This window comes from Megascapheus bottae, chromosome X (genome assembly GCF_031878675.1).
Source record: "Megascapheus bottae isolate mThoBot1 chromosome X, mThoBot2.hap1, whole genome shotgun sequence".
Classification (NCBI taxonomy): Eukaryota; Metazoa; Chordata; class Mammalia; order Rodentia; family Geomyidae; genus Megascapheus; species Megascapheus bottae.
Window position 1 is genome coordinate 43209293 of NC_143547.1, and position 18033 is coordinate 43227325.

General features: G+C 39.3%; 1 protein-coding gene across 3 annotated transcripts in view; it reads left to right on the forward strand.

The window, feature by feature from the left end:
* The window catches only part of Ophn1 (oligophrenin 1), a 272487-nt gene that overhangs the window by 82775 nt on the left and 171679 nt on the right, over positions 1 to 18033 (forward strand). For all 3 annotated transcript variants that reach the window (XM_090326862.1, XM_090326864.1, XM_090326863.1), the window contains exon 4: positions 13568 to 13629. In XM_090326862.1, coding sequence (XP_090182988.1) covers positions 13568 to 13629 — 62 coding nt within the window. The remainder of the gene's footprint in view (positions 1 to 13567; positions 13630 to 18033) is intronic.

The following is an 18033-nucleotide window of genomic DNA, read 5'->3' on the forward strand; positions in this document are numbered from 1 at the left end:
GTGTGTGTGTGTGTGTGTGTGTTAGTACTGGGGTTTAAACTATGGGCTTCGGGCTCTCCTTGCTTGGCTTTCTTACTCAAGGCTGGAACTCAACTATTTGAGTCACTGCCCCACTTCCAATAAAGTTTAGATTTATCAGTCTTTCTCCACTCAACTTTCATTCCACAAGACATGAATATTTTTTATATTAAGTTCTTTTTATTGTAATTAATAGAAGGGTTACAGTTATATTCATCAGATAAAAGGTGCATTACTTCAAATACATTGATACTGCTTCTCATGTTTTTGTCCCCATTACCCTTCCCCCACCCCCTCTCCTCATCTTGATTTCCCCCCTTCCCTTTCCTATTTCAAATAAACAAATAAATGTATATACAATATACCAGATAATAAGGTAAGATACTGTAACAATATGGCATTAACCAAGGGGCAACAAAAAGAGATGAGAAATAACATAGTATATTAAGAACAACAATCACACATTATATAGCTCTTGTTCACATGTATATTTTTTATTGTTAAACATCTTCATTAGGTTGAAACAGAGTTTATGAACCAATCTTCCAAAGACTTCTATTGAAATTCTTCCTGTAAAATGAGTCAAGTTATCTCTTCAGAGATGACGAATGATAGCTCTTTTAGTAGTGGAGATCATGCCTCTTTAAAGAGGGATGAGGAAAATGAAAAAGACAAATATGAACACAAAAGGCTGTATTAAAGCCCACCAGTAGGGAGATGGACTTTGGATTATGCAGCAGAATGCCTAGAGTTTTTCAAAGCGCTTGAGCAGAGCTGTGTTCTAGCCATGCTGTTCAAACTCTTGGCTATTTGTCACATAAGGTCATGTTGGAACTGTACATTTTGTCAGACTTCCTTAGTTACTCAGTAGCTTTTTTTGTGGCAATTGAACTCTGGGCCTGGGTTCTTTCCCTGAACTGTTCAGCTCAAGAATAGCACTGTACCAGTCTGAGCCATAGCACCACTTCTAGTTTTCTGGTGGCTAATCTGGAGACAAGAGTCTCAGGGACTTTTGTGCCTGTGCTGGCTTTGAACTGCAACCCTCAAATCTCAGCCTTCTGAGTAGTTAGGATTACAGGCATGAGCCACTGGTATCCTGCTCTCAGTAGTTTTTCTGTGGAAATTACTAGCTTAATGTATGTCTGGTTGTGGTGCCAGTGTCCTGGATCCTTCTATGAGGATGGGTTGTTATTACTAGGGCTTCTTCATGCTTTGAGGAAAGGAGCCCTTACTAAGCCATCAGGAATTCCTGTAGGGAAATAGATGGTCTTTATTTGTCAATTGTGGAACTTGAATCCAGGGCCTGAGTACTGTCTCTGAGCTCTTTTGTTCAAGGCTAGTATTCTACCACTTTGATCCACATTCAGCTCCACTTCTGGCCTTCTTGTAGTTAATTGGAGATAATTCTCATGGACCTTCCTGCCTGTGTTGGCTTTGAGCCATGATCTTCAGATCTCAGCCTCCTGTGTAGCTAGGATTGTAGGTAAGAGTCACCAGCACCCAGTTTGCGTCTGTTATTTTCTTTTTTCTTTTTTTTTGCCAGTCCTGGGCTTGAGCTCAGGGCCTAAGCACAGTTCTTGGATTTTTCTCAAGGCTAGAAATCTACCACTTGAGCCTCAGCACCACTTCTGGCTTTTTCTAAGTATGTGGTACCAAGGAATCGAACCCGGGTCTTTGTGCATGCTAGGCAAGCACTCTACCACTAAGCCAAACTCCCGGCCCCAAGGGGTCTGTTATTTTCTACTCAGATATGCAATTCACCTCTTCATGAGAATTAACTTCTCTACTGTTCTTAGTATAATCAAACAGGACCAGTTTTATTATATTTGGTCTGCTTCTGTATACAGTTACATCAAGGATGATCATTGGTTTGACTTGTCTTTTATATTGTAATTGATAGAAGGGTTACAATAATATTCGCCAGATAGAATGTGCATTACTTCACATACATTGATACCCCTTCTCATGTTTTTGTTCCCATTTCCCTTCCCCACCCATCCTCTCATCTACTTTTCCCCCTTCCCTTTCCTATTTCAAATAAACAAATAAGTGTATATACAATATACCAGATAACATGATCATATACTGTAATATGAAAATAACCAAAGGACATAACATAGTACATTAAGAACAACAATCACAACTTATATGGCTCTTGTTTCCATATCTTGGAGGTCCTTTCATTGAGCCTCATCCTATATGGCCTTTTGTATCTAGGTTTTGAGCTATTATAATCCTCTGCTAGGAGAGTCCAAGGTTTGTACTAATTATTACAAATGAGGGAAACCATTGAGCCTATGTTCCTTTGAGTCAGGCTTACTTCACTTAATATGATTTTTTCTAAGACTTTTCATTTCTTTACAAATGGGGGGATGTTGTTATTTCTGATAGCAACATAGAATTCCATTGTGTATGGAGACCACATCTTGTTGATCCACTCATCATCTGAGGGGCGTCTGGGTTGATTCCATATCTTTGATATGGTAAATAGTGCTGCAATGAACATCATTGTGCTAGTGGATTTAGTATGTCCTTGTTTCTGGATGGTTGGGTAAAGGCCAAGTAGTGGAATTTCTGGGTCATAGGGGAGTTCTATGTTTAGCCTTTTGAGGAACTGCCACACTGCTTTCCATAGTGGTTGAACGAGTTTGCACTCCCACCAACAGTGTAGTAGTGATCCCTCCTGGCCACATCCCCTCCAGCATCTGTTATTATTAGATTTCTTGATCCTGGCCATTCTAACTGGAGTGAGGTGTTATCTTAAAGTTGTTTTGATTTGCATTTCTTTTATGACCAGAGATGTCAAGCATTTCTTCATTTCTCTATAGGCATGTTTATTTTTTCTTCAGAGAAGTTTCTCTTTAAGTCTTTGGCCCATCTTTTAATGGGATGGTTGTTTCTTTGGAGATCAGTTTTGGAGTGATTCAATTTTTTGAGCTGTTGATATATTTTAGATATGAGGCCTTTTTTTGTTCTATGGTTAGTGAAGACCTCCTCCCACTCTGTAGGCCTTCTAGTTAATTTGCTAGCTATGTCCTTTGCCATACAGAAGCTCTGCAGTTTAATGCACTCCCATTTATCCTGACTTTCTCTGATTTGTTGTGTTTCTTGGTACTTATTAAGAAAGTATCAACTTGTGGGGCTGGGAGTTTGGCCTAGTGGTTAAAGTGCTTGCCTAGCATGCATGAAGACCCGGGTTCGATTCCTCGGTACCACATACATAGAAAAAAGCCGGAAGTGGTGCTGAGGCTCAAGTGGTAGAGCTCTAGCCTTGAGAAAGTCCAAGGACAGTGCTCAGGCCCTGAGCTCAAGCCCAGGACTGGCAAAAAAAAAAGAAAGTATCAACTTGTGCCAAGGAGACCTAGTGTATCTCCTATAGTCTCTTGTAAAGTTTTCAGTGTATTTGCTTTTACCTCAAGGTCTTTGATCTACTTGGAGTTAATCCTGATGCAGGATGACAAAGAAGGATCCAAGTTTAGTTTTCTGCAGGTGCTTAACCAGTTCTGCCACACCACTTATTGAAGAGGCTGTCTTTCTTTCATTCTATTTTTTGGATCCCTTCTCAATAATTAGATGGCCATAGGTCTGTGGTTTAATATCTGGGTCCTCAGTTCTATTCCATTGGTCTTCAGGCCTGTTCTTGTGCCAGTACCAAGCTGTTTTGGTCACTATAGCTCTGTAATAGAGTGTAAGGTTTGGTATTGAAATTCCTCCTATGCTGTAATTTCTGCTAAGAATTGTTTTGGCTATATGGGTCTTTTATTATTCCATATGAAATTTTGGATTGCCTCTTCTATTTCTTTAAAGAATGACATTGGGATATTGATGGGTATTGCGTTGAATTTGTAGATAGCCCTTGGCAAGATTGTCATTTTCACAATGTTGATTCTTCCAATCCAGGAGCATAGGAGGTTTTGCCATTTCCTCAGTTCAGCTTTAATTTCCTTTTTCAGGGTTTTAAAGTTTTCATCCAAAAGGTCTTTTACATTCTCAGTTAATTCCTAGGTACTTTATTTTCTTTGAGGCTGTTGCAAAAGGAGTTGTGTTATCAGATTTCTTGATGATGCCTATTTTAACTGAAATGATGTGGAATCTCAGAATTGTTTTGATTTGCATTTTTTTTTTTTGCCAGTCCTGGGCTTGAGCTCAGGGCCTGAGCACTGTCCTTGGACTTTCTCAAGGCTAGAGCTCTACCACTTGAGCCTCAGCACCACTTCCGGCTTTTTTCTATGTATGTGGTACCGAGGAATTGAACCCGGGTCTTCATGCATGCTAGGCAAGCACTTTAACCACTAGGCCAAACTCCCGGCCCTTGATTTGCATTTTTTATGGCCAGATATGTTAAGCATTTCTTCATGTGTCTGTGACCCATTCTTATTTCTTCTTCAGAGAAGACTCTCTTTAAGTCTTTGGCCCAGCTTTTAATGGAATGGTTATTTCTTTGAAGATTGTTTTGGGAGAGATGCATTTTTTGAGCTGTTGATATATTTTAGATATGAGGCCTTTGCTGTTGTATGGTTAGTAAAGATCTTCTTCCACTCTGTGCACTTTCTATTTAGCTTGCTAGCTATGTCCTTTGCCATGCAGAAGCTCTGCAATTTAATGCAGTCCCATTTTTTTGATTTGTTGTGTTTCTATATCTTTATTAAGAAATTTTCGACCTGGGCCAAGGAGACCTAGTGTATCTTCTGATCTTCTTGTAATTTTTCATGCTATCTGCTTTTACCTCGAGGTCTTTTGACTTGTCTTTTTAAGTCTGCTTTGTTGGAAGTTCTCATAATGAATCTCACAGGTTAGATTTAGGCAACTATCTATAGGTTAAGAAGCCAAGGTAAGAATTTCCCACAACATCTCATCTGCAGTACCTGTAAATCTAGGTGAAATCTACTTTTCTTGATGTTTCAGGATCCCAAGTTTCTGGATCTGTCAGGGAGATATACTTTCCTCATTTATCCACAAGATTGGGAACCCTCTATCCCAAGTATCACACCAGTTTTCTTCAAAGGGTTTTACACACTTTGAATCCATTAAGTCAGCCAGAAGTCCTTACAAGTGTCTGATCACATATGATTCAGTGAACAAAATTTTTATATTAATTTCCAGGAAAGACTTTGCTTGCATAACCAGTATTTCTAAACCTGTTCTGGTAATAAATAAGACAGATACTTACTGAGCTTTTTCAAGTCATTATCTCATGGGAATAAGTATATTTAATACGAGTTTCTAAATCTAGGAGGGGATTTGGAAAAGAGAAAAAGATCTCATTTATTAATATTTAAGCTTATAAAAGCATAGACCATTAAGTTGTTATAATTTATAGATAGTTTACAAAATAAGAGAAATGAGTTTCTTATATATGAAAAAGTAGAGCTTTTAGTGCAGTAATATTCCACATAAAACCAAGTCAGGCTGGGAGGTTGGCCTAGTGTTAGAGTGCTTCCCAAACATGCACAAAGACCTGGATTCCGGTTCCTCAGTAACACGTACACAGAAATAGCCAGAAGTGGTGCTGTAGCTCAAATGGTGGAGCTCTAGCCTTGAGAAAGTCCAGAGACAGTGCTCAGGCCCTGAGTTCAAGCCGCAGGCCTGGCAAAACAACTACAGCAACAACAACAAAAACCCAACAGTCAACTTTATTTGTTCATTCAGTCCTGATTCAATCTTGTTCTTTAGCTAACATAGCCATCACAGGATTCCAACTTATTCTTCATTAGAAATCTTGAAATCCTTAGCTCATTGGTGTACCCCATACTTCTTCAAATGTTACCAGGAACATGTACACAGTGATATCTGTCATTGTTCTTTTCTTCCGGGCTTCTGGGGGAAATCTTCCTTTGCTAAAATTGAAGCCTGTTGGCCTGTGACTGACTATGAGTGTCTCAGAGAATGATCAAATTAAAATATTAAAAACTGGGTAGAGACATGTCTTAAGTGGTATAGTACTTATCTATCAAGTCCAATGCCATGACGTCAATAGCCCAAATAAAAACCAACCTTTAAGGATAACAATCACTCATTATATGGCTTTTGTTTCTATATCCTGGAGGTCCTTACATTTAGTGTCATACTATATGGCTTTATGTATCTAGATTTTTTTTTCTATTGTAAATCTCTGCTAGGAGAGCCCAAGGTTTCTACTGATTATGACAAATGAGGGAAACCATTGAGCCTATGTTCCTTGGAGTCTGGCTTACTTCACAGAATATGATTTCTTCTAAGTCTTTCCATTTCCTTACAGATGGGGCAATGTCATTCTTTCTGACAGCAGCATAGAATTCCATTGTGTATAAATACCACATCTTGTTGATCCACTCATCAACTGAGGGACATCTGGGTTGGTTCCATATCTTTGCTATGGTAAATAGTGCTGCAATGAACATCATTGTGCTAGTGGATTTAGTATGTCCTTGTTTCTGGACGATATGGTAAATGCCAAGTAGTGTAATTGCTGGGTCATAGGGGAGTTCTATGTTTAGTCTTTTGAGTAACTGCATTAATGTACTATGTTATCTCTCATCTCTTTTGCTGTCCCTTGGTTATCTCATGTTGTTACAATATTTCACCTTGTTACCTGTTATATTTCATATATGCTTAATTGGTTATTTGAAATTGGATAGGGAAGGTGTGAAATCAAGATGAACGGGAGGGAAATGAGGAGCATGACATGAGAAAGGGTATCAATGTTTGTGAACTAATGCACCTTCTATCTGGTGAATATAATGTAACCCTTCTATTAATTACAAGAAAAATATATGGGAAAAAAACACCCTCTACATTGGCAAAGACTTCATATGGCTGAGGCTGACACAACACCATTGATCATTTGCAGTTTAGGAACACAGGAGAAAATTTGATTATAAGAATAATACTACTGCCTGGCGCATGTGGTTCATGCCTGAAATCTTAGCTTTTCAGGAGGCTGAGACCTGAGGATTGAGGGTCAAAGCCAGCCCAGGCATACAAATCCAACTCATATCTTTAACCAATGAAAGGCCAGTAGTGAAGATGTGGGTCAAGTAATATAACACCAGCCTTGAGTGAAAAAGCCAAAGGAGAGCTCAAGGCCTTGAATTCAAGCCCTAGTATAGGCACACTTATACACACAAAAGAATAATGCCTCAGCTGAAAAGACTTAGGATTATTATTGTGACTTACACAATAAAAAAACAACTCACAAATGTTTCTACAAAAATACTATGTAATGTAAACGTTGAACACAATAACAACAAAATTTCAGTCATCATTTTTTTTTGCCTGTCCTGGGCTTGAGCTCAGAGCCTGAGTACTGTCCTTGGGTTTTCTCAAGGCTAGAATCCTACCACTTGAGCCACAGCACCACTTCTGGCTTTTTCTATGTATATGGAACAGAGGAATCAAACCCAGTTTTTACCATTAGGCCAAACTCCGGGCCACGTTGTTTTTTTTTTTTTTGTTTTGTTTTTTAATTTTCAAGGTGATAGTTAACATTTATTGGAAATTCAAGAAGCCCAGAGTAGCAAACAGTTTTGAAAAAGAACAAAGTTGAAGGACACATACTTACTCATTTCAAATGACATTACAAAGGTAATGTTTATCATGACTGAGGTACTGGCTTAAGGCCAAACGTAGCTATCAGTGGAATAGAATTACTGGTTGAGAAATCATCCCTTAATTATGGTCCATTGATTTTTTAACAAGGGTGCAAAAATAGTTCAATTAGGGAAACAATTGTTGCCAAATGGACCCTGGATCGCTGAATGGACACATATAAAAGTCAATTGGGACTTCTGCCTCATACCACATACAAAAATCAACTCAGAAAAGACCTAGTTGCTGAGAATAAGAGCGAAAACTTTTAACTCTCTTAGAAGAAAGCATACAAGTATAAATCTAAAAGACTTTTCCACGGGGTGGTTTCTTTTTTATTTTCATTTTTGGTGCCAGTACTGAGTTGAACTCAGGGCCTTGTGTCCTTTACTGGCTTTTTCCATATAGGACTGGTGCTCTACTATTTGAGTTATACCCTGTGGTTCAATAGTGGTTTCATACATAGGACACCAAACATATCCTCAAAAAAAATGAAAATAGTGTACTTTGTACTTCAACAAAATTTTAAACTTTTATTCTTTCTTTTTTTTCCCTAGCCCTAGGTCTTGAACTCAGGGCCTGGGCACTTTCCTTGACCTTTCTCAAGGCAATGCTCTCCCACTTGAACCACAGTACCACGTCTGGCTTTTTCCATGTATGTGGTACCAAAGAATGGAACCCAGGGCTTTGTGCATGCTAGGCAAGCATTCTAATACTAGGCCAAACTCCCAGCCTTATCTTTCCTTCCTTCCTTCCTTCCTTCCTTCCTTCCTTCCTTCCTTCCTTCCTTCCTTCTTTCCTTCCTTCCTTCCTTCCTTTCTTCCTTTCTTCCTTCTGTCTTTTTTTGTGGGTCATGGGACTTGAACTTTGGGCCTGGGTGCTGTCCTTGAGTTCTTCAGCTCAAGGATACCACCCTAGACCTTGAGTCTCAGTTCTACTTCTGGTTTTCTAGTGGTTAATTGGAGGTAAGAGTCTCATGGTCTTTAGTGCCCAGGCTGGCTTTGAACCGTGATCCTCAGATCTCAGCCTCCTGAGTAGTTAGGATTGCAGGCATGAGTCACCATGCCTGGCTTTCTTTTTGTTTTCCAGTCCTGGGGATTGAACTGAGGGCCTGGGCACTTTCTTTGGGCTTTCTCAAGGCTAGCACACTACCACTTGAGTGACAGTACCACTTCTGGCTTTTTCTGTGTATATGATATTGAGAAATTGAACTCAGCACTTCATGTATGTTAGGCTGGCACCCTACCACTCAGACACAATCTCTGCCCCATTATTCTTTATTTTTTTTTAATAAAATTTCTTGTGTGATTTGAGTCAGGGCCTTGTTCTGTATTCCAGACTGACATTGAATTCACTTTTTCACCTCAGGTAATTGGGAATTTATATTCGTCCTGTTTCTGACTCTCAGATGATGGGATTGCAGGTGTGCCTCATTATGCCCTGCCTTAAATTTATTTTTTACTAGTACATAAGAATGTAAATATCTGTACATACCAATGGGTTGCTTATAATGTTTAGATAAATATGTGCATTGTTTGATGATTTAAATCTGGTTAAAGGCCTAGGTGTGGCATTTCTGGCTTCTCTCTCTGAGTATTATCAGTGGTAATCTATTTCAGTGCTAATTCATGAGCTAATCATTAGTTATTTCAACCTAGAGAGATGTAGACTGTCTGTGGCTTGAGGTGAGGCTGTACAGAATTCTGGATTTGAATCCTAGCTTTGCCATTCACTTCTTGTGTGACCATCAACAAGTGACTAAGCCCCTAAGAAGAATAGGGTGAGTTTCTTCCTTCTAAATTAGGAAGACTGAATAACATGTAGCTATTAAATTACCCTAAACCCTCAGAGAGGATCCTGGTACATTTACAACGTAACAAATGAATCTTTTCCTTGAAGTGTTTTAATGTGATACTGATCACATTCCTTCAGAGGCAAACTGATCTTCCCTGGGAAAATGTCAAGAGTACCAGCCATCATTTCTCTCTGACTCCTTTTCTAGCATGAAATGTTTGAGGACTGGAGGTCCTTGAATATTTCCATTATTCCTCCTCACTCTTCTGAGCAGGAGTTTTTTTTAAATCTTCCATATGCTGAGCTTGAGTTTTCAATAAACTTAGAGTGTTGGAAGAGATGACCTTCCTGGATACGTGTAGTAACTTAATCCTTGGTGAAATCAAATGCCTTCTTCTCATGTCCTGCCTTGACCCTGAACCTCATTTCCTTCATGGTAGAAATGCAGTGCTAGTTATTCAGTTCTTCCACGAAGGGAAATCTAGCCAAAGATTAAAAAACACTGATTTGGGTCGGTACTGGTAGTTCATGCCTGTAATACTAGCTCCTCAAGAGGCTGAGTTCCCAGAATTGAGGCTTGAAGCCAACCTGGGCAGAGACTCTTAGCTTCAATGGACCACCAGAAAACCAAAAGTGGCCCTGTGGCTCACGTGGTAAAGCACTAGGCCTTGATTACATAAAAGCTCAGGGGACAGTGTCCAGGCCTTCAGTTCATGCGCCACAACTGGCAAAAATGTTAATTTGTTGGTCATGTGTGGTAGCATACATGTTTACAGTCCAGCATTTGGGAAACCAATGCAGGAGAAATACAAATTCTAAGCCAGTCTGGCTTACATAGAGAAAGACTCTAATTTACCCCCCCAATAATAATAATAATATTAATACTTTTTACATTTTATTGTTATCATAAAGGTGATGTATAGAGGGGTTACAGTAACATAAGTCAGATAAAGAGTACTTTTCTTGTAATCCAGATACCATTTGCAAATATATTTTCAGGCTGCTGATAGGAAATTGGGGAATTTGAAGGGACACCAAATACCATTTAACATAATTTATCTTCTTTTTTCAAGTATTAGTGAGGATTTATCTTAATATAAAAAGGTTAAAGTAGATCAAATGGAGAGAAAAAAGAAACCTTTCCTGCTCTCCATGCACTCAAGGAGAGTTAAAGATTCAAAATGATACCAATCCATAGCTTTTATCCATTTGGACTTGGGTAAATTAATACATGTGATCATATGTAAATGAATACACATGATCATGTGATTCTATTGACTTCTAATTTTTAGACAATGGTTCTGGGTGGGTAAGATGCTCAGCCCAAACTCAGGTAGGTAACTTTGGGAAAATGATATATTTGGTCATGGGTTTATGCACTCTAGGCAAGCAATCTACCACTAGACCACACTCCCAGCCTAAATACAATGTATTCTTTGTGGCCAAATGCCTCAGAATAAGAATGTGAATGTAGGTTAAGAATTATATTCCTGAGGGTATAATGATAATAAGTTCTGGAAATTCATGTAACAAAATGAAAAGTAGTTTTAACTGCCCCTAGATATTATACAGATGCAAGCATATAATCTATTTTTTGCCAGTCTTGAGCCTTGAACTCAGGGTCTGACCACTGTCCTTGTGCTTTCTCAATGCTAGAGTTCTACCACTTGAGCTACAGCACCACTTCTGGCTTTTTTCTATGTATGTGGTACCAAGGACTCGAACCCGGGTCTTCATGCATGCTAGGCAAGAACTCTACCACTAGGCCACACTCCCAGCCCACAAGCATATAATCTTTAAGTAGTTTTAGATTTTGTATTTTATTTAAAAATTGTGTCAATTTTAGGTAATATGTATATCATTTATGCAGCATTTCTATATGTATACAAAATAGGGATATACTTTTACTACAAAGAATCAAAGATTTGATAATTCATAGCTCCAGGATTAAATGGAAGTTCGTTTTCTGACAGCTGATAAATGGTAGTTTTTAAACCAACACATTCAGTCACATACATGTTCAAGGACAAGAGAACAGATAATTAGTATCCTTCTGTAGTCCAGAAGTTTTGGTTTATTAGTCCACTAGGAACAGTTCTTGAAGGAAAACCTACCATCTTCTTCTGGGATTTAAACTTTTTTTAGTCAGGCATAGTGCTTGAACTCTGGGCCTGGACACTGACCCTGAGCTCTTCACCTCAGGGCTAGCAGTCTACCACTTGAGCCACAGCAGCACTTCTGATTTTCTGGTGGTTAATTGGAGATAAGAGTCTCATAGTCGTTCATGCTCTGGCTGGCTTTGAACCTCAATCCTCAGATCTCAGCCCCCTGAATAGCTAGGACTATAGGTATGAGCCACCAGCTCCTGGCAGGTGCATTAGTATCTTATTTAGCCATTATAGCAACTCTCTGAGAAAAGGAATTATTTTTAGGGAAAGAAAAACTGATCTCGAGACATAGAATAACTTGCCTAAGATTACACAGCTAGTAATTCAGATGTCATTTTCATTACATTATAGAGTTCTTTTCAAATCTTTCTTTCCCTTTCTTTCCTTCCTTCCTTCCTTCCTTCCTTCCTTCCTTCCTTCCTTCCTTCCTTCCTTCCTTCCTTCCTTCCTTCCTTCCTTCCCTCCCTCCCTCCCTCCCTCCCTCCCTCCCTCCCTCCCTCCCTTCTTTCTTTCCTTCCTTCCTTCCTTCCTTCCTTCCTTCCTTCCTTCCTTCCTTCCTTCCTTCCTTCCTTCCTTCCTTCCTTCTTTCATTTTGAGACTAGGTCTCACTATGTAGCCCAGGTTGATCTTAAGCTAACACTCCTCCTGCCTCTACACTCTGAGTGCTGGATGATTGATGTACACCAATCACAACTGGCCACAAAGAAAAATGGGGACACAACACATTTCCAAACCTGTTTGAAATCTGTAATTCATTTCCATAACTATTATGAAATAATAATAACATTCTTATTTATAAACGGTGAAATTGACCCCTGGAAGGATTAAGTCCAGAAGATATTTTTCTCAGTTGGAATGCTACTGTACTGTTACTGCAACAAAATTTCGGAAGTAATCATCTCTAAAGGAGGAAAGGCTTATGTTGGCCCTCAGTTTTAGTGGTGGTAGCCAGTGGCTGCTTCTCCCATTGCTTCGGACCTGTGATAAGGCAGAATGTCATCTGGTAGAAACATAGTAGAGCCAAGCTGTTCACCTCATCATAGCTGGGGGGCGGAGAGGGGGGGGAGGAAGGGAGGGAGGGAGGGAAGAAGGAAGGGAGGAAGGAAGGGGGGGAGAGGGGGGGACAGGTGCCTAAATATTCCCTTCAAAGACAAGCTCCCAGTTATATCACTTCCCTACAGTGCTAAAATATGGAGACGAAGCCTTTAACACATGGGTCATGGGTAGGGGACACTTCAGATCCAGATTATAGTCATTGATGTGTCTAGTAGACTAGGGAACACAGCTCAAGTGTTTTTTTTTCATTCTTTTTTTGTTTGTTGATTGTGGGGCTTGGACTCTGGACCTGAGCGCTGTCCCTGAGCTCTTCACCCCAAGGCTACCACCCTACCCCTTGTGCCTAAGCACCACTTCTGGTTCTCTAGTGGTTAATTGGAAGTAACAGTCTCATGGTCTTTAGTGCCTGGGCTAGCTTTGAACCACAATCCTCAGATCTCAACCTTCCGAGTAGCTAGGATTATAGGTATGAGCCATCGTGCCTAGCACAGCTCAAGTTTTGATATCAAAGACCTACCTTTTGTTCTTGCAAACCCATTGCCCCTACCTAATGTTTTGTGAAATGGGAGAACTGCTCGTTACTCCTAAGAGTGATGGGAAGAATTAAATAAAATATCTATGAAATAATTCTTGAGTGGGTGATTGGCAAAAGAAATTTTCTGACTCAGACCTGTAATCCTAGCTTCTCAGGAGGCTGTGATCAAACCTCAATTTGAAACTAGATTGGGCATAAACATCTGTGAGATTTACCTCCAACTAACCAGCAAAAAGCTGAAGGTAGAAATGTTGCTCCAGTAGTACAGTGCCAGCCTTGAGCAAAAAAGACAAGCAAGAGTGTGAGATGCTAAAAGTATCCTCTAGTATATTTATATTTCATGTCATTAGGAATTGGTTTCTATTTTGTGTTGCACACATTTCAGTCAACTGCCACGATTAATTTGTCTTATTTTTTATTCTCTTACCAGCTGAATCCTTCAAAGAATTTGCTGAATTGCTCAATGAAGTTGAAAATGAGAGGATGATGATGGTAGGTCTTTCACACTGGGCCCGGAGTTGAGATCAGAGCTGGTATTGGTGATTTTTTTCTGTCTTCATTGACCTAGTTGGTCCTTTACCGTGTAATGCCTGCCTCATGGCTTCCTTAATGTCAATCATAGATGCTCCTGAGCACTGTCCTTGGACTTTTCTCAAGGCTAGAGCTCTACTACTTGAGCAACAGCACCACTTCCAGCTTTTATTCTATGTATGTGGTACCAAGGAATCGAACCCCGGGTCTTCATGCATGCTAGACAAGCACTCTACCACTAGGCCAAACTCCTGGCCCTCAGGGTACTCTTCTTAAGGTTTTTTTCTTGTTGTTCAAGACTGGATATCTATCACTTGAGGTATACCTCTACTTCTGACTTTTTGCTGGTATATTGGACATAAGACTTGAATCTGTCTGCCTGTCTGGCTTTGAAACCTCTCTCCTCATTGTCTCAGCTTTTTCCTGAGTAGCCATTCTAAGAAGTATACAGCAATATCTCATTGCTGTTTTAATTTGTAATTCCTTCGTGTCATATGATGGGGAACATGCTTATTTGCCATCTGTATATCTTTTCTGAGGAAGTGTCTGTCTAGGCTTGCTCCTTCCAGTTTTTAATTTGGTTATTTACATTTATTGAGTTTTAGAAGTTCTTTAAATATTTTAGATGCCAGTCCTTATTGGATAGGGTTTTTCTTTTGGAAGGAATCTATGGTTTGTCTTAATATCTTTTGTAGAGCACAAACTTTTTTTTTTTTTTGGTTGGTTGTGGAGCTTGAACTCTGGGCTTGGACACTGTCCCTAAAATTTTCAGCTCAAAGGTAATGCTCTACCCCTTGAGCCACAGTGCGACTTCTTTTTTTGCCACTCAGGGCCTGAGCACTGTCCTTAGGCTTTTTCAAGGCTGGAGCTCTAGCCCTTGAGCCACAGCACCACTTCCGGCTTTTTCTATGTATGTGTTACTGAGGAATTGAGCCTAGGTCTTCATGCATGCTAGGCAAGCACTCTACCACTAGGCCAAACTCCTGCCCCCACATTTCTGGTTTTTTAATGGTTAATTTGAGAGAGTCTCATGGGACTTTCGTGCTCTGGCTGGCTTTGAACTGCAATCCTCAGATCTCAGCCTCCTGAGTAGCTAGAATTACAGATGTGAGCCACTAGCACCCAACTAGAGCAGAAACTTTTAATTTTGGTGAAATCCAATGTATGAATTTCTTCTTTCATCAATCATACTTTTGATGTTATATATACAAAGTCATCACCAAAGCTAAAGCTTTCTCAATTTCCTCCTGTGTTATTGTAAAGGGTCCCAGAACTTTGTTTTTATTTTTGTTTTTTTTAAGGCCTGTAGCTTGAATTCAGGGTCTGGGTACTGTCCTTAAGCATTCTCAAGGCTAGTATTCTGTTACTTAAGCCATAACACCATTGCTGGCTTTTTCTGTGTATGTGGTATTGAGGAATCAAACCTAGGGTTTTGTTCATGGTAGGCAAGCACTCTACCACGAAGCTACACTCCTGGCCCAACCCCAGAACTTAAGTAAGTACTCTACTACTGAACTACATTTCTAACTCTATTTTCTCCCAGTACATTTTTTTACAACAAACTCTGTGACCCTTTCTGATTAATTTATGAAGAGTTTAAGGCTGGTATGTAGATTCATTTTTTCCATGTAATTACCCAGTTGTTCTAGCACTATTTGAAGGACTTGGCTTTTTTGTTCCGCATCTAATTAAACATCAACTGACTGTACTTGTGTGCAGTTGTTCCAGCACTATTTGAAGGACTTGACTTTTTTTGTTCCTCATATGATTAAACTAAACATCACCTGACTATATTTGGGTGCATTCATATCTGGGCTTTGCATTCTGCTCTATTTTTTGTATTTGCCTATTATTTCTCCAATATCACATTGCTGTCATACTATAATGTTTTAGTAAATACTAAAGTAAGAGATAAACATTTTGCCAGTCCTGGGCTTGAGTTTAGGGCCTGAGCCCTGTCCTTAGACTTTCTCAAGTCTAGAACTCTACCCCTTGAGCCTCAGCACCACTTCCAGCTTTTTTTCTATGTATGTGGTACCGAGGAATTGAACCCAGGTCGTCGTGCAAGCTAGGCAAGCACTCTACCACTAGGCCAAACTCATGGCCTGAGTTAAACTTTAAAATCATTTAATACCCACAAAACAAGTTACCATTATGTTGGTTGTGACTGCATTGGATCTATAGATCTACAGAGAAGGCCTGCCATCTTGACAGTAACTTTGTAGCTGGAAACATAGATTAGTTCTCTATTGATTTGTGTCTTATTTGGTTTATTTAATCAGTTTTTACAATTTCTGCATATGGAACTTTCACACATGTTTCTAGATTTGTATCCAAGAATTTCATTTTTTTTGGTGCATGGAGTCTAAGTATTTTAGTGGTTTCAAAGGGTGTGTGTGTGTGTGTGTGTGTGTGTGTGTGTGTGTGTGTTTTCACTAGACCAGAATTATAAGACTCTTTGGGAAACTGATCTTGACCTCTTGGGACTGTAGAAAAACCTACATTAGCCAGTGTTCATATTTATTAGGAAACTGTGTAAAGGACAGCAAACAGAGATATCTCCTTTGATTCTGAGTAACCTTTTTAAAAATTAAGGTACATGGTATCCTAAATATGTGGCTATTAGATCCAAACAGTACAAGAATGAGGACTCAATATTTGCATAACCAATGCTATGGACATGGTATTGGAAATATAAATACAACTACATAGACGTAAAATTCTATGACTCTGTAGACATAATGTTTTATTACATAGATTAATATATATCTATGACATACAAACCCTCAGCCTAATTTTAATCATGTTCTAAAATCTAAGAGATTCCCTTCTGAATACTTGTTTATTAAATACATCATTTGAAATGATGTAAAAATCAATGTTAATAAATTCTTTAATAAAAAAGTGACTAGCCACAAAAAAATTGACACCTTAGTCTTTTTAAACTCATTGAGTCTAGTAACAAGAGGGTTTTAATTCTTTCTCTCTTGACTGAATATAAGGCTTCATACTTGCTTGGTAGGTGCTGTACCACTGAATCATGCCCAGAAGAATTTTTTATCCACATTCTTCCTTCTTTTCAACAGTGTAGTACTAGCTTCTCAGAATAAGATTCTTCTTTTTCTCTTGGTTCCTGGAGAGATAGGTTATGGGGGTTGTTTTCAGATTAATCACTTTTTCTAGACTATTTTTTTTACTTTTTATAAAGTCTAAAACAAATCCCCACCTGTTAGAGTTAACATGAAATACTCCAGATGATATAATATATACAGAAATATTTTAGAGGTTGGGAGTATGGCCTAGCAATAGAGTGATTGCCTAATATGCACAAAGCTCAAGGACAGTGCCTAGGCCCTGAGCTCAAGCCCCAGGACTGGCCAAAAAGATTTAAAATATTTTTAGAAAATATATAAAGACTGTTTTAGGCTATCTTTGATTATTCATGAAAGTCTGCAAATGGAAATGTGACTTGAGAACGTTCTTACTTTAAGAAATTTTCTTCTAAGCCAGGCACAGTGGCTCATGCCTGTAATCCTAGCTACTCAAGAGGCTGGGATCTAAGGAACCAGCCCAGGTACAAAGTCTCTGAGACTATTATCTCCAATTAACATCCAGAAACTTGGAAGTGGCTTTGTGGCTCAAGAGTAGTACGGTAGCCTTGAGCTAAAGAGCTCAGGGACAGCACCCAGGATGAGTTCAAACCCCATGACCCACAAAAAAAAGAATTCATTGTATATACCACAAATTGAGAAATATAAAGGAAGGGGTTCGTGAAGCTAAGACACAGATCAAGATACATTGTGCATATACACTGCTTTGCTAAATGGCCAAAAAAAGGCAGTACAAATTCTAAAATTAAGATAAGAAAGGGAAGGCCAGAGTGGGCGTGGTGGCTTATGCTGTCATCCTAGCTACTCAGGAGGCTGAGATCAGAGGATCAGGCTTCAAAGCCAGCCTGGGCACAAAAGAACCTGAGACTCTTACTCCAATTAACCTCTAGAAAACCAGAAGTGGCGCTGAGGTTCAAGGGGTAGGGTGGTGGCCTTTAGTTGAGGAGCTCAGGGACAGGGCCCAGGCCCAGTGTTCAAGCCTCATGACCACAAAAAAATGATAAGAAAGGGAAGGGTGGGCGAGAATATGTAAAAGGATGAATGTTATGTCTTTTGTACAATTATCTAAAAATACAATAATATTCCAAAATAGTTATAATAACTCTAAAAGAAAAATCCAGAAGTGGAACTGCAGCTCAAGTGGCAGAGTATTAGCTAGACTTTGACTCCCCCCCAAAAAAAAACCCCAACAAAACCTAAAAACATCATCCAGGCCTGAGTTCAAATCCCAGGACTGGCACAAATATAAAAGAAA